Genomic DNA, 17,071 nt, shown 5'->3' with positions numbered 1-17,071 from the left:
TGGACCGGCAACTCATCCTTGAAAGAGGGCAGAGTCTTAATGCACTTCTTAAAATAGGAGGTGAATGTAAAATTGTAGTTCAGGACCCTGTTCGCCATCATCGAATTCTGATATAGGCGCCTGCCAAACTTATCCATAGGCCGGCCCTCGCGGCCCGGCAGGACAGACACGTAGACAGGGAAGGGTTGGACTTCTTCAGGGTAGATTCCACCACCAGAGACTGGTGGGAGAGTTGAGCTTTTTCAAACCCCTTGCAGGGGACAGACGGTACCGGGATCCCATTTTGGATGGAATGGCCAGGATAGCATAAGGAGTCTCCAAATTCCGGAAGAAAGTCTGCTGTAAAACCGAATTCAAAGGGAGACGAAGGGATTCCATCGGTGGATAAGGGAGTTCCATCTCCTCCAAATATTCCCCGGTGTAACTGGAATCAGATTGGAGATCCAATTGCAGCGCCTTGCCCATGTCCACCACAAACCTGGTGAAGGAGGATGGCCTGCCCGCAGAAGGGGCCTCCAGGGGGGAAGCAGAGCGAGACTTCGGGGCAGCCAAAAACGAGGGGGAAGCCTCCCGCGAATATTGCGCCGGCACATCAGTGTCCACAAGCACGGACACCGAGGAGACCCCACTGAAGGAACGAGGCGGAGGGTCGACGACAGCTTGCGTTTAGCAACCTGGGTAGGGGAGGAGCCGGGGGTCTGAGGAACGGAGGTCCAAGGCGCCTGTCCCGGCAAGCCCCAGGAAGAAGAAAACCGCCGACCTGGAAGGGAGGCGAGAGTCCTCGATCTCGGGGCCCCACGGTCTAGACACCGAGACGAAACGGGAGAGCAGAGGAGAGTAGGGTCCGACCGACGGTTGAACGGACTCCATAGTGCGAGGGCCCGGTGATCTGTCCCGCTTTGGGAGAGAATACCGGGGCCGCTTCGCAACCCTCTGCCTCGAAGGAGAAAGACGCCTCGACCAGTGCTTCGCGCGAGGACGGGCGGCGGGAGAAGTACGCCTTGAGGGAACAGGTGAGGAATCACTCAAGGAGAGGCGTCAAGACCGACGCTGCTTGCCTCGAGGGCCCTCGGCACGACGCTTAGGCTGGTCCACAACGGGCGATGTCGAGGCCGGGGCAAGCTGGGCCAAAGCCGAGGAGATCTGCTTGGTTAGAATAGCCTTAAGCATATCCTCGAACATCGGCATCGAGACCAGGGGGTTCGGACAGACGGACGCCCCCATGCACTCCAACGAGGGCGACCTCGAGGTAGGGTATTACCGTAAAGTGGAGGCATGCTTAGGAGGTCTCGTCGAGGCCGGTAGGACTACACTCACTGCCAGGGAGGCCAGAGACTCAGAGGATGGCTTCTTCGGTAGCTGAGCTGAACCTGAAAGAGGAAGAAGAGACTTACCCGAAGTCGAGGTCTTCGAAGCCAGAGTCCCCAAGTGCTTCGAGGCCGAGGGGGACTTGCTTGGGACTGAGGTCTTTGAGGCCGACGTCGAGACCGAGGCCGGGGTCGAAGTGGGACCCGCTTCCATGGCAAAGAGGTCCAGAATTTTGGCCCGACGCCGACGGAGAGCCCGAGGTTGAAGGGTGGCACAATGAGGGCAAGAGTCCATAGGGTGATCAACCCCCAGGCAAAGGATACACCAACGGTGCGGGTCTGTGATGGAAATAACCCGACCGCACTGTGTGCACTTCTTGAGCCCGGTGAGAGGCCGAGACATAGGGCAGAGAGAACAAGCCCCGGCCACACGAGGCTGAGCAGCCACCGAGAAACCGGGAGTCCCCGGTTGCGAGTCGACAGAGGAAAAACAAAAAAGATAATTTTTTTTTTTTTATTGGGGGTAGAAAGAAATGCAGCTTACAGCAACTTCTGCTAGGAAAAACAAAACAACGAAGCTGCGGTTCAAGAAAAGTACTTAGGATCGCAGAGAAGAGAGACAGGGCTTTCTGGCTCCGCGGAAAACTAAGAACTGAAGACCACGTTGAGGAGACGCGCTCTCTAGCTGAGCGGGAAGGCACGCACATGCGCGGTACAGTGCTAGCAAACTTGAGATCTTCAATCAAGTTTGCTTGAAAAGCTGTCCGCATCAGGGCTCCGTGGATGCCATCACCCCCATGTCAAGAATATGCTGTCTGCTTGTCTTGGGATAAATATTCTTATCTGTTAATTTCCTTTCCTCAAGTCCTGCTAAACCGGTCCAGACAGACAGGCTGAATCTCCCTACCAGCAGATGGAGACAGATACTGAATTATTCCAGTGACATCACTGGTATAAAGGCTGGTGCACCCTGAATTCTCTAGTATGCCCCTGCCAAAGCAAAATTAAATCTACCTCATCACACACAACATTTTAACCTCATCAAAACCACTGCAGCTTACAACATAAATTCACAACTTTGAATACACTAGATAGAGTGAGATAGCAGACAAGCCCAAAAGCGATTCCAAACACCTTAGTCTTACCCTGGAAAAATAAATCCAACAGGTAAGAATAAATTCTATTTTCTTTACCGGAGTGCTAACCCAGTCCATACAAACAGGTTACAAAAAAACAATATCCTTAAAGATGGAGGGAAGCCTTTTGAATGACCACTCTGACAAAGGCTGTCACCTTTAGTGAGAACATTAATTTTGCAATGCTCCATAAAGGAACACAGCAATCACCATAATGTTGCCTTGCAGATTATCTTCTGACATGACTTCACAAGCCACCACTCAAGACTCTCCAGCTCCTCTGAACCACTTTCCCTTGGCAGAATGTATGCCACCTAGTAACATAGTAAATGACAGCAGATAAAGAGCCGAATGGTCTATCCAGTCTGCCCAAAGATACACACACTATAATTTAATGATTTAATTTAAAAATTGTTCTTTTTCTTAGATATTTCTTGGCTAGTAAAGCAGGACTCTACAAATGAATAGTATGACCACTACCTGGTTCACAGAAACATAGAAAAACGAAAACTTCTGCCTAATCATGCCATCTACTTTCTCCTCCTCTCCCTTAGAGATGCAATGTGCTTGTCCCAAACTTTCTTGAATTCAGATACACTTTTGTCTCCAGCACCTCCACCGGCAGGCCATTGCAAGCATTCTCCACTCTATCCATGAAGAAGTATTTTTGGAGATTACTTCCTTCATCTTACTCCCCCTTATTCCAGAGTTACCTTTCAAACTGAAAGACTTGCCTCATGTGCGTTTATGCCATGTAGGTATTTAAACATCTTTATCATATCTCTCCTCTCCTGTCTTTCCACCAAAGTATACATGTTGAGATCTTTAAGTCAGTCCCCATATGCCTGATGAAGACTACCAACCATTTTAATAGCCTTCCTCTAGATAGACGGAAGCCATTCAGGAAGCGGCGCGGGGCCAGGCTGGAGCGCAAAAAGCTCGCTCCTGCTTTGTGCACTGCTGGCCACAAGATATGAGGCGGCAGCCGTTCAGCGAGGGAGGGGCTGGAGCACAGAAAGCTCACTCCTGCCGATACATCACTGGACTACCAGAATTTAAAAAGGTACCGGGGGAAGGTAAAAAAATTAAGTCAGCTGGAATGGATCCCTCCTATCCCAGCCTACCACTAGACCACCAGAGGGGGGACAGGGTACATGGCAGGGTGGGGGAACAGGGTGCAGAGCCTGGCAGGGCGGGGGAATAGGGTGCAGAGCCTGGCAGGGCAAGGAGGGAGAACAGAGTGCAGAGCCTGGTAGGGAAGGGGGCTGGGTTCAGAGCCTTGCAGGGCAAGGAGGGAACGGGGCTGGGTGGCAGAGCCTAGCAGGGCAAGGAGGGGGAGCAGGGTGCAGAGCAGAGCCTGGTATATTTTATTAAATATATTAGTACACAATTTGGTTCAGAATGTTTTTTTTCTTGGTTTTCCTCCTCTAAACCTAGGTGCATCTTATGGTCAGGTGCGTCTTATAGTGCAAAAAATACGGTACTTATGCTCCAATCTAGTCAAAATCCCATCTAGAGATTACTTTTATAGAGACTTAAGTAAGATCACTCCTACTAAAATTCTACATAACATCGCCCTCAAGCTAAACGTATTTTCTTCCCTCTCAGTAGAGGATCAGTCAGAACAATGGATGGAAGCAATGTGCAAGCTCAAGGAAATTGTTGCACCCCTGCAACATCAAACTTGGTCGACTGCCAAAAAAAAATTCCCTTTGGATTCCCCCATATCTTACACTACTCCCTCAAAAGTCACTGTAGACATCATCATACTTCTACGCTACTTAACCTTTTTAAGAATAAGGCTTTGACCTATAAAAATATGGTACAAGGAAAAAAATTACGTAAAAAGGATTACTGCAGCAAAAAACTCCTTGTAACTTTATGCAATAGTGAAATCTCTTACAGACCAAGGTAATAAAAAATTGGCTAATGCATCTATTCCCCAAGCGCAGGTTCTAGCGGATTTCTTCTAAAACAAAATTAATCAAGTACATAAGTCTCTGGTTCTATCCCTGACAACTACTCCACCTAGCTCACCAGTAAGAACACATGTTTCTCTGAGCACATTCTCAAAATTTACTATAACATCCCTACTAGAATGCCAACAAATTCTCCAATCCTTGAATATGACTAGTAATCCTTCTGACCCTCTGCCACCATCAATTCTAAATCGCAATTTTGCCATTTTCGGCCCTTTCATTCACAGCTTGATCAGCAATAGCCTCTCCACCAGTTCTCTTCCTAATATCTGGAAGACAGTCACTATAAGACCAATCCTTAAAAACACCTCTCTATGCACCGACAACTGTTCGAATTACCATCCAACTGCCAATATTTCATTTCTGGCTAAGCTTACTGAAAAAAATTATATTTAAGCAATTATCTCCTTTCCTAAAACAAACACACATTGCATCCTAATCAAATATATGATCACGTCGCACCTCTCTTGAAAGATATGCAATGATTGGCAGCAGCACACAGGATTACATTTAAAACATTATTCCTCACATTTAAGGTCCAATACGATCATTCGCAGGCATTTATTGAAGATTTTTTGCGCCTTATACTACCTCGAGGATGATTCGATCGACTCAAGTCTCTTACAATTCCGTCCAAGCGCCAAATAGTATATGACAACCCGTAGCACCATCCCTCTGGAATTCCCTATTAACTTGAGACAAGAACACAGTACATCTAAGTTTAAATCAGGGCACAAAACTTTTCTATTCCAAGATGTTAGCACTTTTCCAGCCTTAAAATGTTCTCACTAGATTTTTTGCCTCTCTCTTTTTTCCTTTCCTCATTTTTCCTAACCTCCTGGTTTGTTCCCTTCTCTTTTACCATTTTCCTTGTGTCCAGTGTCATTGTTTAGTGGTTTAGTCAGTGTTCGCCTCCCCCTTTTTTTAAAATTATACCTTTGTAGAAAAGTTTTTGTGTAAACCACTTAGGATTTATTTAGGCAATATATCAAATGGAATAAACTTGAACCCAACTGAAAATCCCAGTAGCTCTGGGGTTATTATTAGATTCTGGATATTCCTCTTAGAGGATGACCAAAAAGCACAGTTACTTACCGTAACAGGTGTTATCCAGGGACAGCAGGCAGATATTCTTAACACATGGGTGACGTCACCGACGGAGCCCTCGGTACGGACCTTTTTAACTAGAAGTTTCTAGTTGGCCGCACCGCGCGTGCGCGAGTGCCTTCCCGCCCGACGGAGGAGTGCGTGGTCCCCAGTTAGTATAAGCCAGCTAAGAAGCCAACCCGGGGAGGTGGGTGGGACGTAAGAATATCTGCCTGCTGTCCCTGGATAACACCTGTTACGGTAAGTAACTGTGCTTTATCCCAGGACAAGCAGGCAGCATATTCTTAACACATGGGTGACCTCCAAGCTAACAAAGAGGGAGGTGGGATGGTTGGCCATTAGGAAAATAAATTTTGTAACACAGATTGGCCGAAGAGTCCATCCCGTCTGGAGAACGCATCCAGACAGTAGTGAGTAGTGAACGTGTGAACTGAGGACCAAGTGGCCGCCTTGCAGATTTCCTCGATGGGCGTGGAGCGGAGGAAAGCTACAGAAGCAGCCATAGCTCGGACTCTGTGGGCCGTGACAGTTCCTTCCAGTGAGAGACCGGCCCGAGCGTAGCAGAAAGCAATACAGGCAGCAAGCCAATTTGAAAGTGTCCGTTTGGAGACAGGACGACCCAAACGGTTTGGGGTCGAAAGACAAAAAGAGCTGAGGGGCTGTTCGGTGAGCTCTGGTACGATCAAGATAGTAAGCAAGGGCACGCTTACAATCCAGCGTGTGCAACGCCTGTTCCCCAGGATGCGAGTGAGGCTTAGGGAAGAAGACGGGCAGCACAATGGACTGGTTGAGGTGAAAAGCTGAGACCACCTTGGGAAGGAATTTAGGGTGGGTACGTAGAACAACCTTGTCATGGTGAAAAACAGTGAAAGGTGGGTCGGCAACCAGTGCATGCAGTTCGCTAACCCTCCTGGCAGAGGTGATGGCAATTAGGAAAAGCACCTTCCAGGTAAGAAGTCTGAGTGAAGTCGTGGCAAGAGGCTCAAACGGAGGTTTCATGAGAGCTGAGAGAACCACATTCAGGTCCCAGACGACAGGAGGAGGCTTGAGAGGTGGTTTGATATTGAAGAGTCCTCTCATGAATCTGGAAACCAGAGGATGAGCCGTGAGGGGTTTACCGAGAATAGGCTCATGAAACGCAGTAATGGCACTGAGGTGGATTCTGATGGAGGTAGTTTTGAGGCCAGCATTGGACAGTGAGAGCAAATATTCCAAGACAGTTTCCACCGCTAAGGAGGTGGGTTCCTGATGATGCCGGAGACACCAGGAGGAAAATCTGGTCCACTTCTGATGGTAACATTGGAGAGTGGCCGGTTTCCTGGAAGCGTCCAAAATGAGGCGGACCGGTTGAGATAGATTCTCCGGAGAGGTCAGCCCGAGAGAAACCAAGCTGTCAGGTGGAGCGAAGACAGATTGGGATGTAGTAGAGACTGATGCTGTTGCGTAAGTAGAGTAGGAAACACAGGAAGTAGAATGGGTTCCCTGGAGCTGAGCTGGAGCAGGAGTGAGAACCAGTGTTGGCGAGGCCACCGAGGTGCGATAAGAATCATGGTGGCGTGGTCTTTGCGGAGTTTGGACAAGGTCCGCAACATCAGAGGAAGTGGAGGGAAGGCATACAGGAACCGATCCCTCCAATCGAGCAGGAATGCATCCGGGGCCAGACGGTGAGGAGAGAAGAGTCTGGAGCAGAATTGGGGCAGCTGATGATTGTGAGGTGCTGCAAAGAGGTCCACCTGCGGAGTGCCCCATCGAGCAAAGATGGAGAGCAGAGTCGGAGGGTCCAACGTCCACTCGTGAGGTTGAAGGATGCGACTGAGATTGTCGGCCAGAGAGTTCTGTTCGCCCTGGATATAGACCGCCCTGAGAAAGAGATTGCGGTCCGTGGCCCAGGTCCAGATGCGCAGAGCCTCCAAACAAAGGGGGCGTGATCCGGTGCCGCCTTGTTTGTTTATGTAGTACATGGCGACTTGATTGTCTGTGCACAGGAGGAGGACTTGAGGGCAGAGAAGATGTTGGAAAGCCTTGAGGGCATAGAACATGGCCCTGAGTTCCAGGAAATTGATGTGATGACGACGCTCCTGTGGGGTCCAAAGTCCCTGGGTGCGTAGATCTCCTAGGTGAGCTCCCCACGCGTAGGGGGACGCATCTGTGGTGATGATCATAGAGTGGGGGGGCAGATGAAAGAGTAGACCCCTGGAAAGATTTGAGGAGTTCAACCACCATTGGAGAGATTGCTGAAGAGATGATGTCACAGAGATGGGACGAGAAAGAAGGTCCGTAGTCTGTGACCATTGGTTGGCGAGAGTCCACTGAGGCGTACGAAGGTGGAGACGTGCCAGAGGAAGGACATGCACCGTCGAGGCCATGTGACCCAGTAGGACCATCATCTGTCGGGCAGGAATGGAGGGGTGCATGAGTACCTGACGGCAGAGATGGAGCAGGGTCCGCTGGCGATCGGAGGGGAGAAAGGCCCTCATTAGCGTGGTGTCCAGAACTGCTCCAATGAATTGAAGTCGCTGGGTGGGGAGCAGGTGCGACTTGGGGTAGTTGATCTCGAACCCCAGGAGGTGGAGGAGAGAGATGGTGTGATGGGTGGCTTGTAGCACGAGTTGAGACGAAGGTGCTTTCACCAACCAATCGTCCAAGTAGGGGAACACCTGGAGGTTGTGAGACCTGAGGAAGGCCGCTACCACTATAAGGCACTTGGTGAAGACCCTGGGTGAGGAAGCTAGGCCGAACGGTAGCACCTTGTACTGATAGTGGTGGTGCAGTACCTGGAACCGTAGGTAGCGGCGAGAATTCTGATTGATGGAGATGTGAGTGTAGGCCTCTTTGAGGTCCAGGGAACATAGCCAGTCGTGTTGAGAAAGAAGAGGGTAAAGCGTGGCGAGGGAGAGCATTCTGAACTTCTCCTTGACCAGACACTTGTTGAGGTCCCTTAGATCGAGAATGGGACGGAGGTCTCCCGTCTTTTTGGGAACCAGGAAGTAGCGGGAGTAGAATCCCTGACCCCTTTGATCTGGAGGTACTTCTTCGATGGCATTGAGAAGGAGGAGGGATTGAACCTCCCTCAGGAGGAGGGGGGTTTGAGATGAGTGTGAAGCAGACTCTACGGGAAGGTTGTCCGGAGGCAGAGTCTGGAAGTTGAGAGAATAGCCGTGGCGGATGATGTTGAGGACCCACTGGTCCGACGTGATGACTTCCCAACGGCTGGAGAAAATGGTGAGACGACCTCCGATGGGCTGTGGAAGAGGTAGCAAGGGTGGATGACTGGCTATGCCCTGGAGAGAAGAGTCAAAAGGGCTGAGATTGTTTAGCAGGCTGAGGGGGCTTAGAAGGTTGATTGGCCTGAGATCGAGCCTGAGCATGATGTTGCTGTTGACGGGGTCGCCGAGATTGCTGGGGAGGCGGGTTGAGTGGTCTGGCTGAGAACCTCCGTTGATAAGATGTTTGAGGCCGATAGGGTCGGGCAGGCGGAGCCTTCTTTTTCGGCTTGATCAGGGTGTCCCACCTGGTCTCATGGGCAGAGAGTTTCTGGGTGGTGGAATCCAGGGACTCTCCAAAAAGTTCATCCCCGAGACAGGGGGCGTTGGCCAGACGATACTGGTGGTTGATGTCCAGGTCGGAGACTCTGAGCCAGGCCAAGCGACGCATGGCTACGGCCATGGCAGAGGCCCGAGAGGTGAGCTCGAAGGAGTCGTATATCGAGCGGACCATATACTTGCGCATTTGGAGAAGGCCAGAGATGTGCTGTTGGAAAAGCGGGACCTTGCGCTCAGGAAGGTACTTCTGGAGGGCAGACAGTTGTTGGACCAAATGTTTCAGATAGAAGGAAAAATGGAAGGAATAGTTGTTTGCCCTGTTAGCAAGCATGGCATTTTGGTAAAGCCTCTTGCCAAACTTGTCCATGGTCTTACCTTCTCTGCCAGGAGGGGTAGAGGCATAGACACTGGAGCCCTGAGTCTTCTTTAAGGTGGATTCGACCAGAAGGGACTCATGGGGCAATTGAGATTTGTCGAATCCCGGAATGGGAATGACACGGTAAAGGTTGTCCAGTTTACGGGGGGCTCCCGGTACCGTGAGGGGATTTTCCAAGTTTTTGTAGAACGTTTCCCGTAGGATGTCATGTACGGAAGCTTGAGGAACTCCTTAGGAGGTTGCTCAAAGTCTAGAGCCTCTAGAAAGGCTTGAGACTTTTTTGAGTCAGATTCCAGAGGAAGGGACAGGGCAGCAGACATTTCTCTCAAAAATTTAGAAAATGAGGACTGCTCTGGTTTAGAGGTGGCATCGGGTGCCGATGGTTCCTCATCAGATGAGGAGGGATCCTCCTCGGTATCGAGAGGAGTTTCCTCCCATAAGTCAGGGTCCCTGACTTCTGGTGCATGTCGAGACACCGGGGTGGAGGGCGCGGTATGGCGAGTTTTGGACAAAGACTTTCCAGAGCGCACCGAAACGGTACCAGGGGAGGACGACCGGCGTCTATCTCGGTCCCGAGAAGAATGCCGTACCGCCTGGTGCCGAGGAGGATCCAATGTGGCCTGAGAATGAACCACCGGATCGCCCTGAAGTTGTTGGGCCGAAAGGATCGGCATGGATGTGTTCACCGGTACCGAAGGGGTGGACACCGGGGGCTCGGTGCGGGGCTCGGGCCGGTCTGGTACCGGAAGGAGCGGTGCCAGGATAGTGGGCAACAGTTGCTCAAGTTGTTTCTTCAACTGTTCTTGGAGTTGAGCCTTTAAGATGGCCGAGATACGGTCATCTAGGGGTGGCATCGGAACCGCTTTCTTTTTCTTCGGTTCCTTAGATGCCGCTCTACGCCCCGGCGATGAGGAGGCCGATGACGAGGCACTCACCGAGATCGGGGCGGAGCGTTTGCGGGACCGGTGCGATGCCGGTAGGGACGGTGTCGCCACCGTAGCTGGAGGGCGCTCGAGGGAAGAGGAAGGCTTCTTAGCCAGCTTACCTGGCGCCAGCGACGCCGATGCGGGGTCGGTCGGTGTCGAGGTCGACGGTGCCGATTTTTGAGGTACCGCCGTTGAAGGTGAGGAGTCCATCGCCGACTCGGTGCCGAAGAGGAGAGTTTGTTGAATTCTTCGGTTTTTAAGGGTTCTTTTTTGAAGAGTAGCACAGCGGGTGCAGGAGTCCGCCCGATGCTCCGTACCCAGACACTGCAAACACCAATTGTGTGGGTCAGTTATGGAGATCGGGCGTGCACACCGCTGGCACTTCTTAAAACCGACCTGCGGGGGCATGAAGGGGAAGATAGCCTCCGCAAAATCGAAGCCCGAGGCCTGTATACTGGCAACAGGCCCCGCCGGGGCAAAAACGAAAGAAAAAAGGGAAAAAGCAAAGTTTTTTTTTTTTTTTGCAAATCAAAGAAAAATAAACCCGAAGGTAAAGAAAGAAAAAATAAGGAAAAAAGCGCGAGCGGGAAGGCAAAAAAGTGGTTTCAACGGCCGTTGAAAAAACACACGCGTCTTCTTCGCTCCGCGGAAACGAAGAAACTGGGGACCACGCACTCCTCCGTCGGGCGGGAAGGCACTCGCGCACGCGCGGTGCGGCCAACTAGAAACTTCTAGTTAAAAAGGTCCGTACCGAGGGCTCCGTCGGTGACGTCACCCATGTGTTAAGAATATGCTGCCTGCTTGTCCTGGGATAATTTCAGTTAGGGCACCAAAACTGGCCCAAAATCCTTTTTCTGCTTAATTTCAGTTTCAGCCAAAATGAAAGTGCTTTCTGTGGAAGCCAAAAATTAATGGTTTATCTCACTTGTCTCCCTTCTCCCTTCTTCCATATACCCTGTGAGCCTATCTTACAATCCCTGGTCATTTATGGATGTAATTGGGTTAGGAGCAATCTCCAGTTACTCCTGCCCATTCCAGCTCTGCTCTGCTGCCATAATTAAACTGACATTACACAGATGGTCTTTCCTTCCACCAAGGGGAGAAACTTCTTTGCAACCAACCAGATAGTTGTCATTTCCAGTCAATTTTATATTTTTTTTATTAGGTATTTATATGCCACCTCTATCAAGGTTATCTAAGCGGTTTACAATCAAGTACAGCTAGTCTCCATTTTACAAACATCCAACTTACGTCAGACTCGTTCTTACGAACGGGGGTCCTGTTCTATCTTCGGTGTCCCAATGCGTCCCCTCCCCTCCCGAGTCCCAACATGCCCTTCCTCCCTCCCTCCCTCCCTCCTGCCGGAGAGAGGCACGTACTTGGGACACAGAATGGAAGGAGGGAGAGAGAGGGACAAATTGGTACACACCAGAGAGGGAGAGGAGCACTTTGAGACTTGGGAGGAAGCACAAACTTCTGACAAAGGACGGAAGGAAGGAGGTAGGGGGCATGAACTTGGGACACAGAATGGAGGGAGTGAGGGAAACATGAGCCATAGGATGGAAGAATGGAGGGAGTGAGGGAAAGTGATACTGAGGTGGGGAGGGAATTGAAAAGGAGAATTGGGTGTCAGAGAGAGAAATGGTGCACATGGGGAGATGAAGAAAGAGGAGAATTGTTGGGCATAGGGAGGGAGGGAGAGAATTATTTAATATTGTGGTGGGAGAGGAGTGAGGTAGAGGTGCATGGGGAAGAGAGATGAGAGGGAGTAGTGTTGGATGTGGTGGTGGAGAGGGAACAGTGGGATGGATGGAAAGGAATGTAAGAGGGGCCTCAAGGAGGTGGAGAAGGTGGTAAGAATACTAGGATCCGAGTTACATACAAATTTAACTAACGGTTGTAAAAAACAGAACCCGTTCTTAACCCGGGGACTGCCAGTACTCAAGTATTTTCCCTATCTGTCCCAGTGAGCTCATAATCTACCTACATAATGGACGACTGAGTGACTTGCCCAAGGTTGCAAAGGAGCAGTGTGATGATTGAACCCACCACCTTGGGGTGTTGAGGCTGTAACTCTAACTACTAGGCCCAACTACAGCCAGGACCACAGCCCCTGCATGATATGACCTTGGAAATTTGTATCCACTGTCACTACAATCCACTCAGGAGTATCTGAGGGGACCCCTTTAAGCAGATGAAAGAGACTATGCCACCAGGGCAAACTACTCAGCAGAGCCCCCAGAAGGGAGATATTCACCTTAAACTCTTACGACTAAGGAGCCCAGAAAAAAATCAATGCTGACTGAAGCAGATGAATATGTACGTACACCCCGGGAACCACTTCCAGCATCACTGCCATGGAGCCAAAAAGTTGCAGATAGTTCCAGGCCCAAAGAGTACCTTGGGTACACAGATTCTGCTTCTGGGACTGCAGTTTCTGCTCCACAGGAATTCAGCCACTACTTATCGGGATTCCACTTGAGCTAGCTGGCTGCTTGTCACCACAAGGGCTCTGTGTCAGTGTTTTTCTCTTTTTGCTGCCCATGAGATGAGATTAGATTTATTCCCCTGACAATAAGAGAACATAAGAATTGCCGCTGCTGGGTCAGACCAGTGGTCCATCGTGCCCAGCAGTCAACTCACGTGGCGGCCCCTAGGTCAAAGACCAGTGCTCTAAATGAGCCAGCCTCACCTGCATACTTTCCAGTTGAGTAGGAACTTGTCTAACTTTGTCTTGCATCCCTGGAGGGTGTTTTCCCCTCCGACAGACTCCGGAAGAGCATTCCAGTTTTCTACCACTCTCTGGGTGAAGAAGAACTTCCTTACGTTCGTACGGAATATATCCCCTTTCAACTTTAGAGAGTGCCCTCTTGTTCTCCCTTCCTTGGAGAGGGTGAACAACCTGTCTTTATCTACTATGTCTATTCCCTTCAGTATCTTGAATGTTTCGATCATGTCCCCTCTCAATCTCCTCTTTTCGAGGGAGAAGAGGCCCAGTTTCTCTAATCTCTCGCTGTAAAGCAACTCCTCCAGCCCCTTAACCATTTTAATTGCTCTTCTCTGGACCCTTTCAAGTAATACCGTGTCCTTCTTCATGTACGGCGACAAGTGCTGGACGCAGTATTCCAGGTGAGGGCACACCATGGTACAGCGCCATGACAACCTTTTCCGATCTGTTCATGATCCCCTTCTCTATCATTCCTAGCATTCTGTTCGCCCTTTTCGCAGCCGTTACACATTGCGTGGACCGTTTCATCAACTTGTCGAACAGAACTCCCAAGTCTCTTTCCTGGGAGGTATCTCCAAGTACCACCCCAGACATCCTGTATTCGTGCATGAGATTTTTGTTACCGCCATGCATCATTTTACACTTATCCACATTGAACCTCATCTGCCATGTCGATGCCCATTTCTCAAGCCTGATTATGTCACATTACAGATCTTCCCAATCCCCCTGTGTCTTCACTACGTTGAATAACTTCGTATCGTCCACAAATTTAAATCACTTCACTTGTCGTACCAATGTCCAGATCGTTTATAAAGATGTTGAAGAGCACGGGTCCAAGCACCAAGCCCTGTGGCACCCCACTGGAGACGCTCTTACAGATCGAGTATTGTCCATTTACCCCCACTCTCTGTTTCCTATGCTCTAGCCAGCTTTTAACTCATGTGAAGCAAAGGCCAAATTCAATATATATATATTTTTTTTTAATAAACACTGCAGAAGAACCCAAGGGGATGTGGTACTCCCCCTCTCCACACACACTGGCACAAAACCAAAAGGACCAAAAGCATCTTTAAAGTTAAAGCCCATGGGCTTCAGCTTGGTGCTAAAGAGGGGATTTGCCTCCAAGTTTAACTGGAAAAAAGAACCATGGTCCAAATCTCAGGAACAGCAATGGACCTAGGACTCAACTGCAAGAAATATAGGCAACAGAGGTATGTCCTGGGGAGCCAGGCCTGCACCAGCCTAGACCTACATCTGCTGGACATAGAGAAATATTTAAGAATTCCAGGGTGCACCAGTCCCTATACCTCCATCTCCTGGCAAGGGAACTCAAACTTGCTTCTCTAGATTAGCTTAACAGAGACAGAAAGGAAAATAATTTATCTTCATCATTCCTGCTATCCTGTATCAACATATATAAATTATAACTAAACTAAAACAATACTGTACAGTATATACTCAAATATAAACCTAGATTTTGGAGTGAAAAAAATGGTCCAAAAATAAAAAAAAAAAAAAATTGAGGTCTTGGTTTATATTAGAGTCTTCACCCTCTCAGAACTATTGCAGGCCTACCTTAAGCTCTGCTGGATCAGTGGTGAGCAAGGGCAATCCTCCTATGCTACTGCCCCGTGAAGTCTCACTACTCAAAATGGCTGATGTGATTTCCCACAGTGATTGCTATGTTTATTTACTGCCTTTTCATGAAGAGATTTGTCCAAAGCAGTTACAATACATTGAATAGTAATCAGGTACTCTTAAGTATTTTCCCTATCTGTCCCTGCAGGCTCACAATCAAACTGTGGTACCTGGGGCAGCAGTTCTAACCACTAGGCCGCTCACTCCTACAGTAACCTCGCAAGACTGACGTGAATTCGGTTTATATTCAAGTCAACCTTTTTTCACTTTTTTGAGAGGAAAAGGGTTACCTCAGTTTATATTCGGATAGGTTTGTATTTCAAAACAAGCTGGATTACAAACACCTCCACTTGATATCACAAGAAATATACTCTTCATATAACTTAGCAATGAACAGCAAATTAGAAAACAGTAGCTAGAAATTATAAAAACATGAGCCATACACTATTTCCAGAGCTGTAAAGTTGGAAGTCAATAAAAATTTACAGACTTCAGCTTCAAAATAAAAAACTTGCAACACTGTAATAAAAAATAAGAAATTGACCATACTCGGTTTGCAAGTAACCCAGTTTGCGAGTGTTTTGCAAGACGAGCAAAACATTCTCGCAAAACGTGTCTCGCAAACCGAGTGTTGACTCGATTTGCGAGCACCCCCGATAACCGGCATCGCTCCCCCCCCGCTCGCAAAGGGCCCCCTCCCGCTCAAATCGGCACCCCCCCCCCCCCCCACGAGAACAGGAACCCCCCGCCCGACCAACTTTAACTCACCCCCCCTTTGGCACAGGCACGTAGCCCACAAGTGCCGGATGCCGCTTGAAGATCTTCTTCCCAGTCTCTGCCAGCTTTGAGCATGCATCCTGCACAATGCTCAAGCCCTTCTAATTCTCCCTCTCGCCGAGAATCTTGGAGAAAGGGCAGGAACGCCGGAAGAGGAAGTAGCGCAGGGCTCAGAGAAGGGGCAGGACTGCCGGCAGAGAAAGCAGTTGGGCTCACTGGCATCCGGAAACAACGTAGGCAGCTTCTCCATGCGGGAGGGGGGGGGGGAGGCTGTGGGGGTGCGCAGCGGTCCTTCGGGGGGGGTACGAGCGATACTTCGGGGTGATGAATCGGACGTCGGGGGGGAACTATGTAAAAAAAATTGTACAACACGCTCATGCGTATAACGCGCATGGTTATGCACGGTTTGTAAAATCATGTATAACGCGCGCTTTATATGCGTGAAAATACGGTATATGGTACGAGTATAAGTTATGAGTTCTGTTGCAGAAGAATGAAATTTACATTCTTCAACTCCACCTTTTTCTCCAGTGGCTGTAGTGCTCCCTTCAGTTTGTACCAAAACAATCGATAATCACTCCAACATAAGAAATAGAGAGGAGCACTGTAATCTGGAAACAGGGACTTTGGATCACTTAATACTCGTCCCTGTATTATGATCTTTTGGAAATCAACTTGGTCTCAAATTAATTGTTTATTAGAAAACCATGTAGCTCTATCATATGACACAATTCTATTTAGGACGTTAATGAGAATAAAAAGTCAAATTTCATCAAGTAACAACAAACTTTTATTGATAATGACAGGAGTCGCCATTCAACATATTACCATGAATTGGAAAAATTATTCTAGACTTAACTACACTTTCTGGTGGAATTCGTTGTGTCATATATACAAAATGGAAAGAGCAATTGCCATACAAAAAGAGAATTATAATAATTTTAAAAATATTTGGGGGCCATTGATAAATTATTGTAATGATTAGATGCCTTTTTTACACTGAAAGTATATTTATAATTTGGGGAAGGGGGTGGTTTATAGTTGTATTAAAGATTTAATAATTATGAATATAATATTTATATGAAATTTTGATTACAACATCTGTGGGAAGGGTGGTTGGTGGAGGAAATAAATTTATGTATTTAAGATAATAGAAAGAAATTCAAGTGATGTGTATAAGTTTAATTGAAATAATTTTTGTTTACTTGATATAAGATGAAAAATGAATAAAGAATTGGTAAAAAAAAAAGAAAGAAATAGAGAGGAGAGGTACAGGGAACCTACCTGATAATACGTTTCTGTTCTGCTCTGTTAAGAAAAAAAAAATGGAACAAAGTTAATCAATCCATAACAAACACAGGTGGATCGAACAACCTACATGTCAAAGTGCAACCAGCTCTAACACTTATAGAGCTCCAAAAGACTCATTTTTTTGTTTTTACGCTCAATATTTTACTCTTCATAGCAGACTAGCAGGAAAAGATCTCCAGCTGTGGACATACACTCTGTCTGAGGCAGTAAGCAGGTAAATTTTAATGACACATCTATAAGAAAG

The 17,071-nt window shown here is 48.4% G+C and overlaps 1 protein-coding gene across 3 annotated transcripts in view; it reads right to left on the bottom strand.

Annotated features, from left to right (window-relative positions):
- Nucleotides 1-17,071, bottom strand: part of U2SURP (U2 snRNP associated SURP domain containing) — a 221,630-nt gene that overhangs the window by 153,855 nt on the left and 50,704 nt on the right. For all 3 annotated transcript variants that reach the window (XM_033957623.1, XM_033957621.1, XM_033957622.1), the window contains exon 4: nucleotides 16,801-16,824. In XM_033957623.1, coding sequence (XP_033813514.1) covers nucleotides 16,801-16,824 — 24 coding nt within the window. The remainder of the gene's footprint in view (nucleotides 1-16,800; nucleotides 16,825-17,071) is intronic.

Source organism: Geotrypetes seraphini, chromosome 9 (assembly GCF_902459505.1).
Source record: "Geotrypetes seraphini chromosome 9, aGeoSer1.1, whole genome shotgun sequence".
NCBI classification, from domain to species: domain Eukaryota; kingdom Metazoa; phylum Chordata; class Amphibia; order Gymnophiona; family Dermophiidae; genus Geotrypetes; species Geotrypetes seraphini.
The sequence above is the reverse complement of the archived record's forward strand: the minus strand, read 5'-3'. Positions and strand labels throughout refer to the sequence as shown.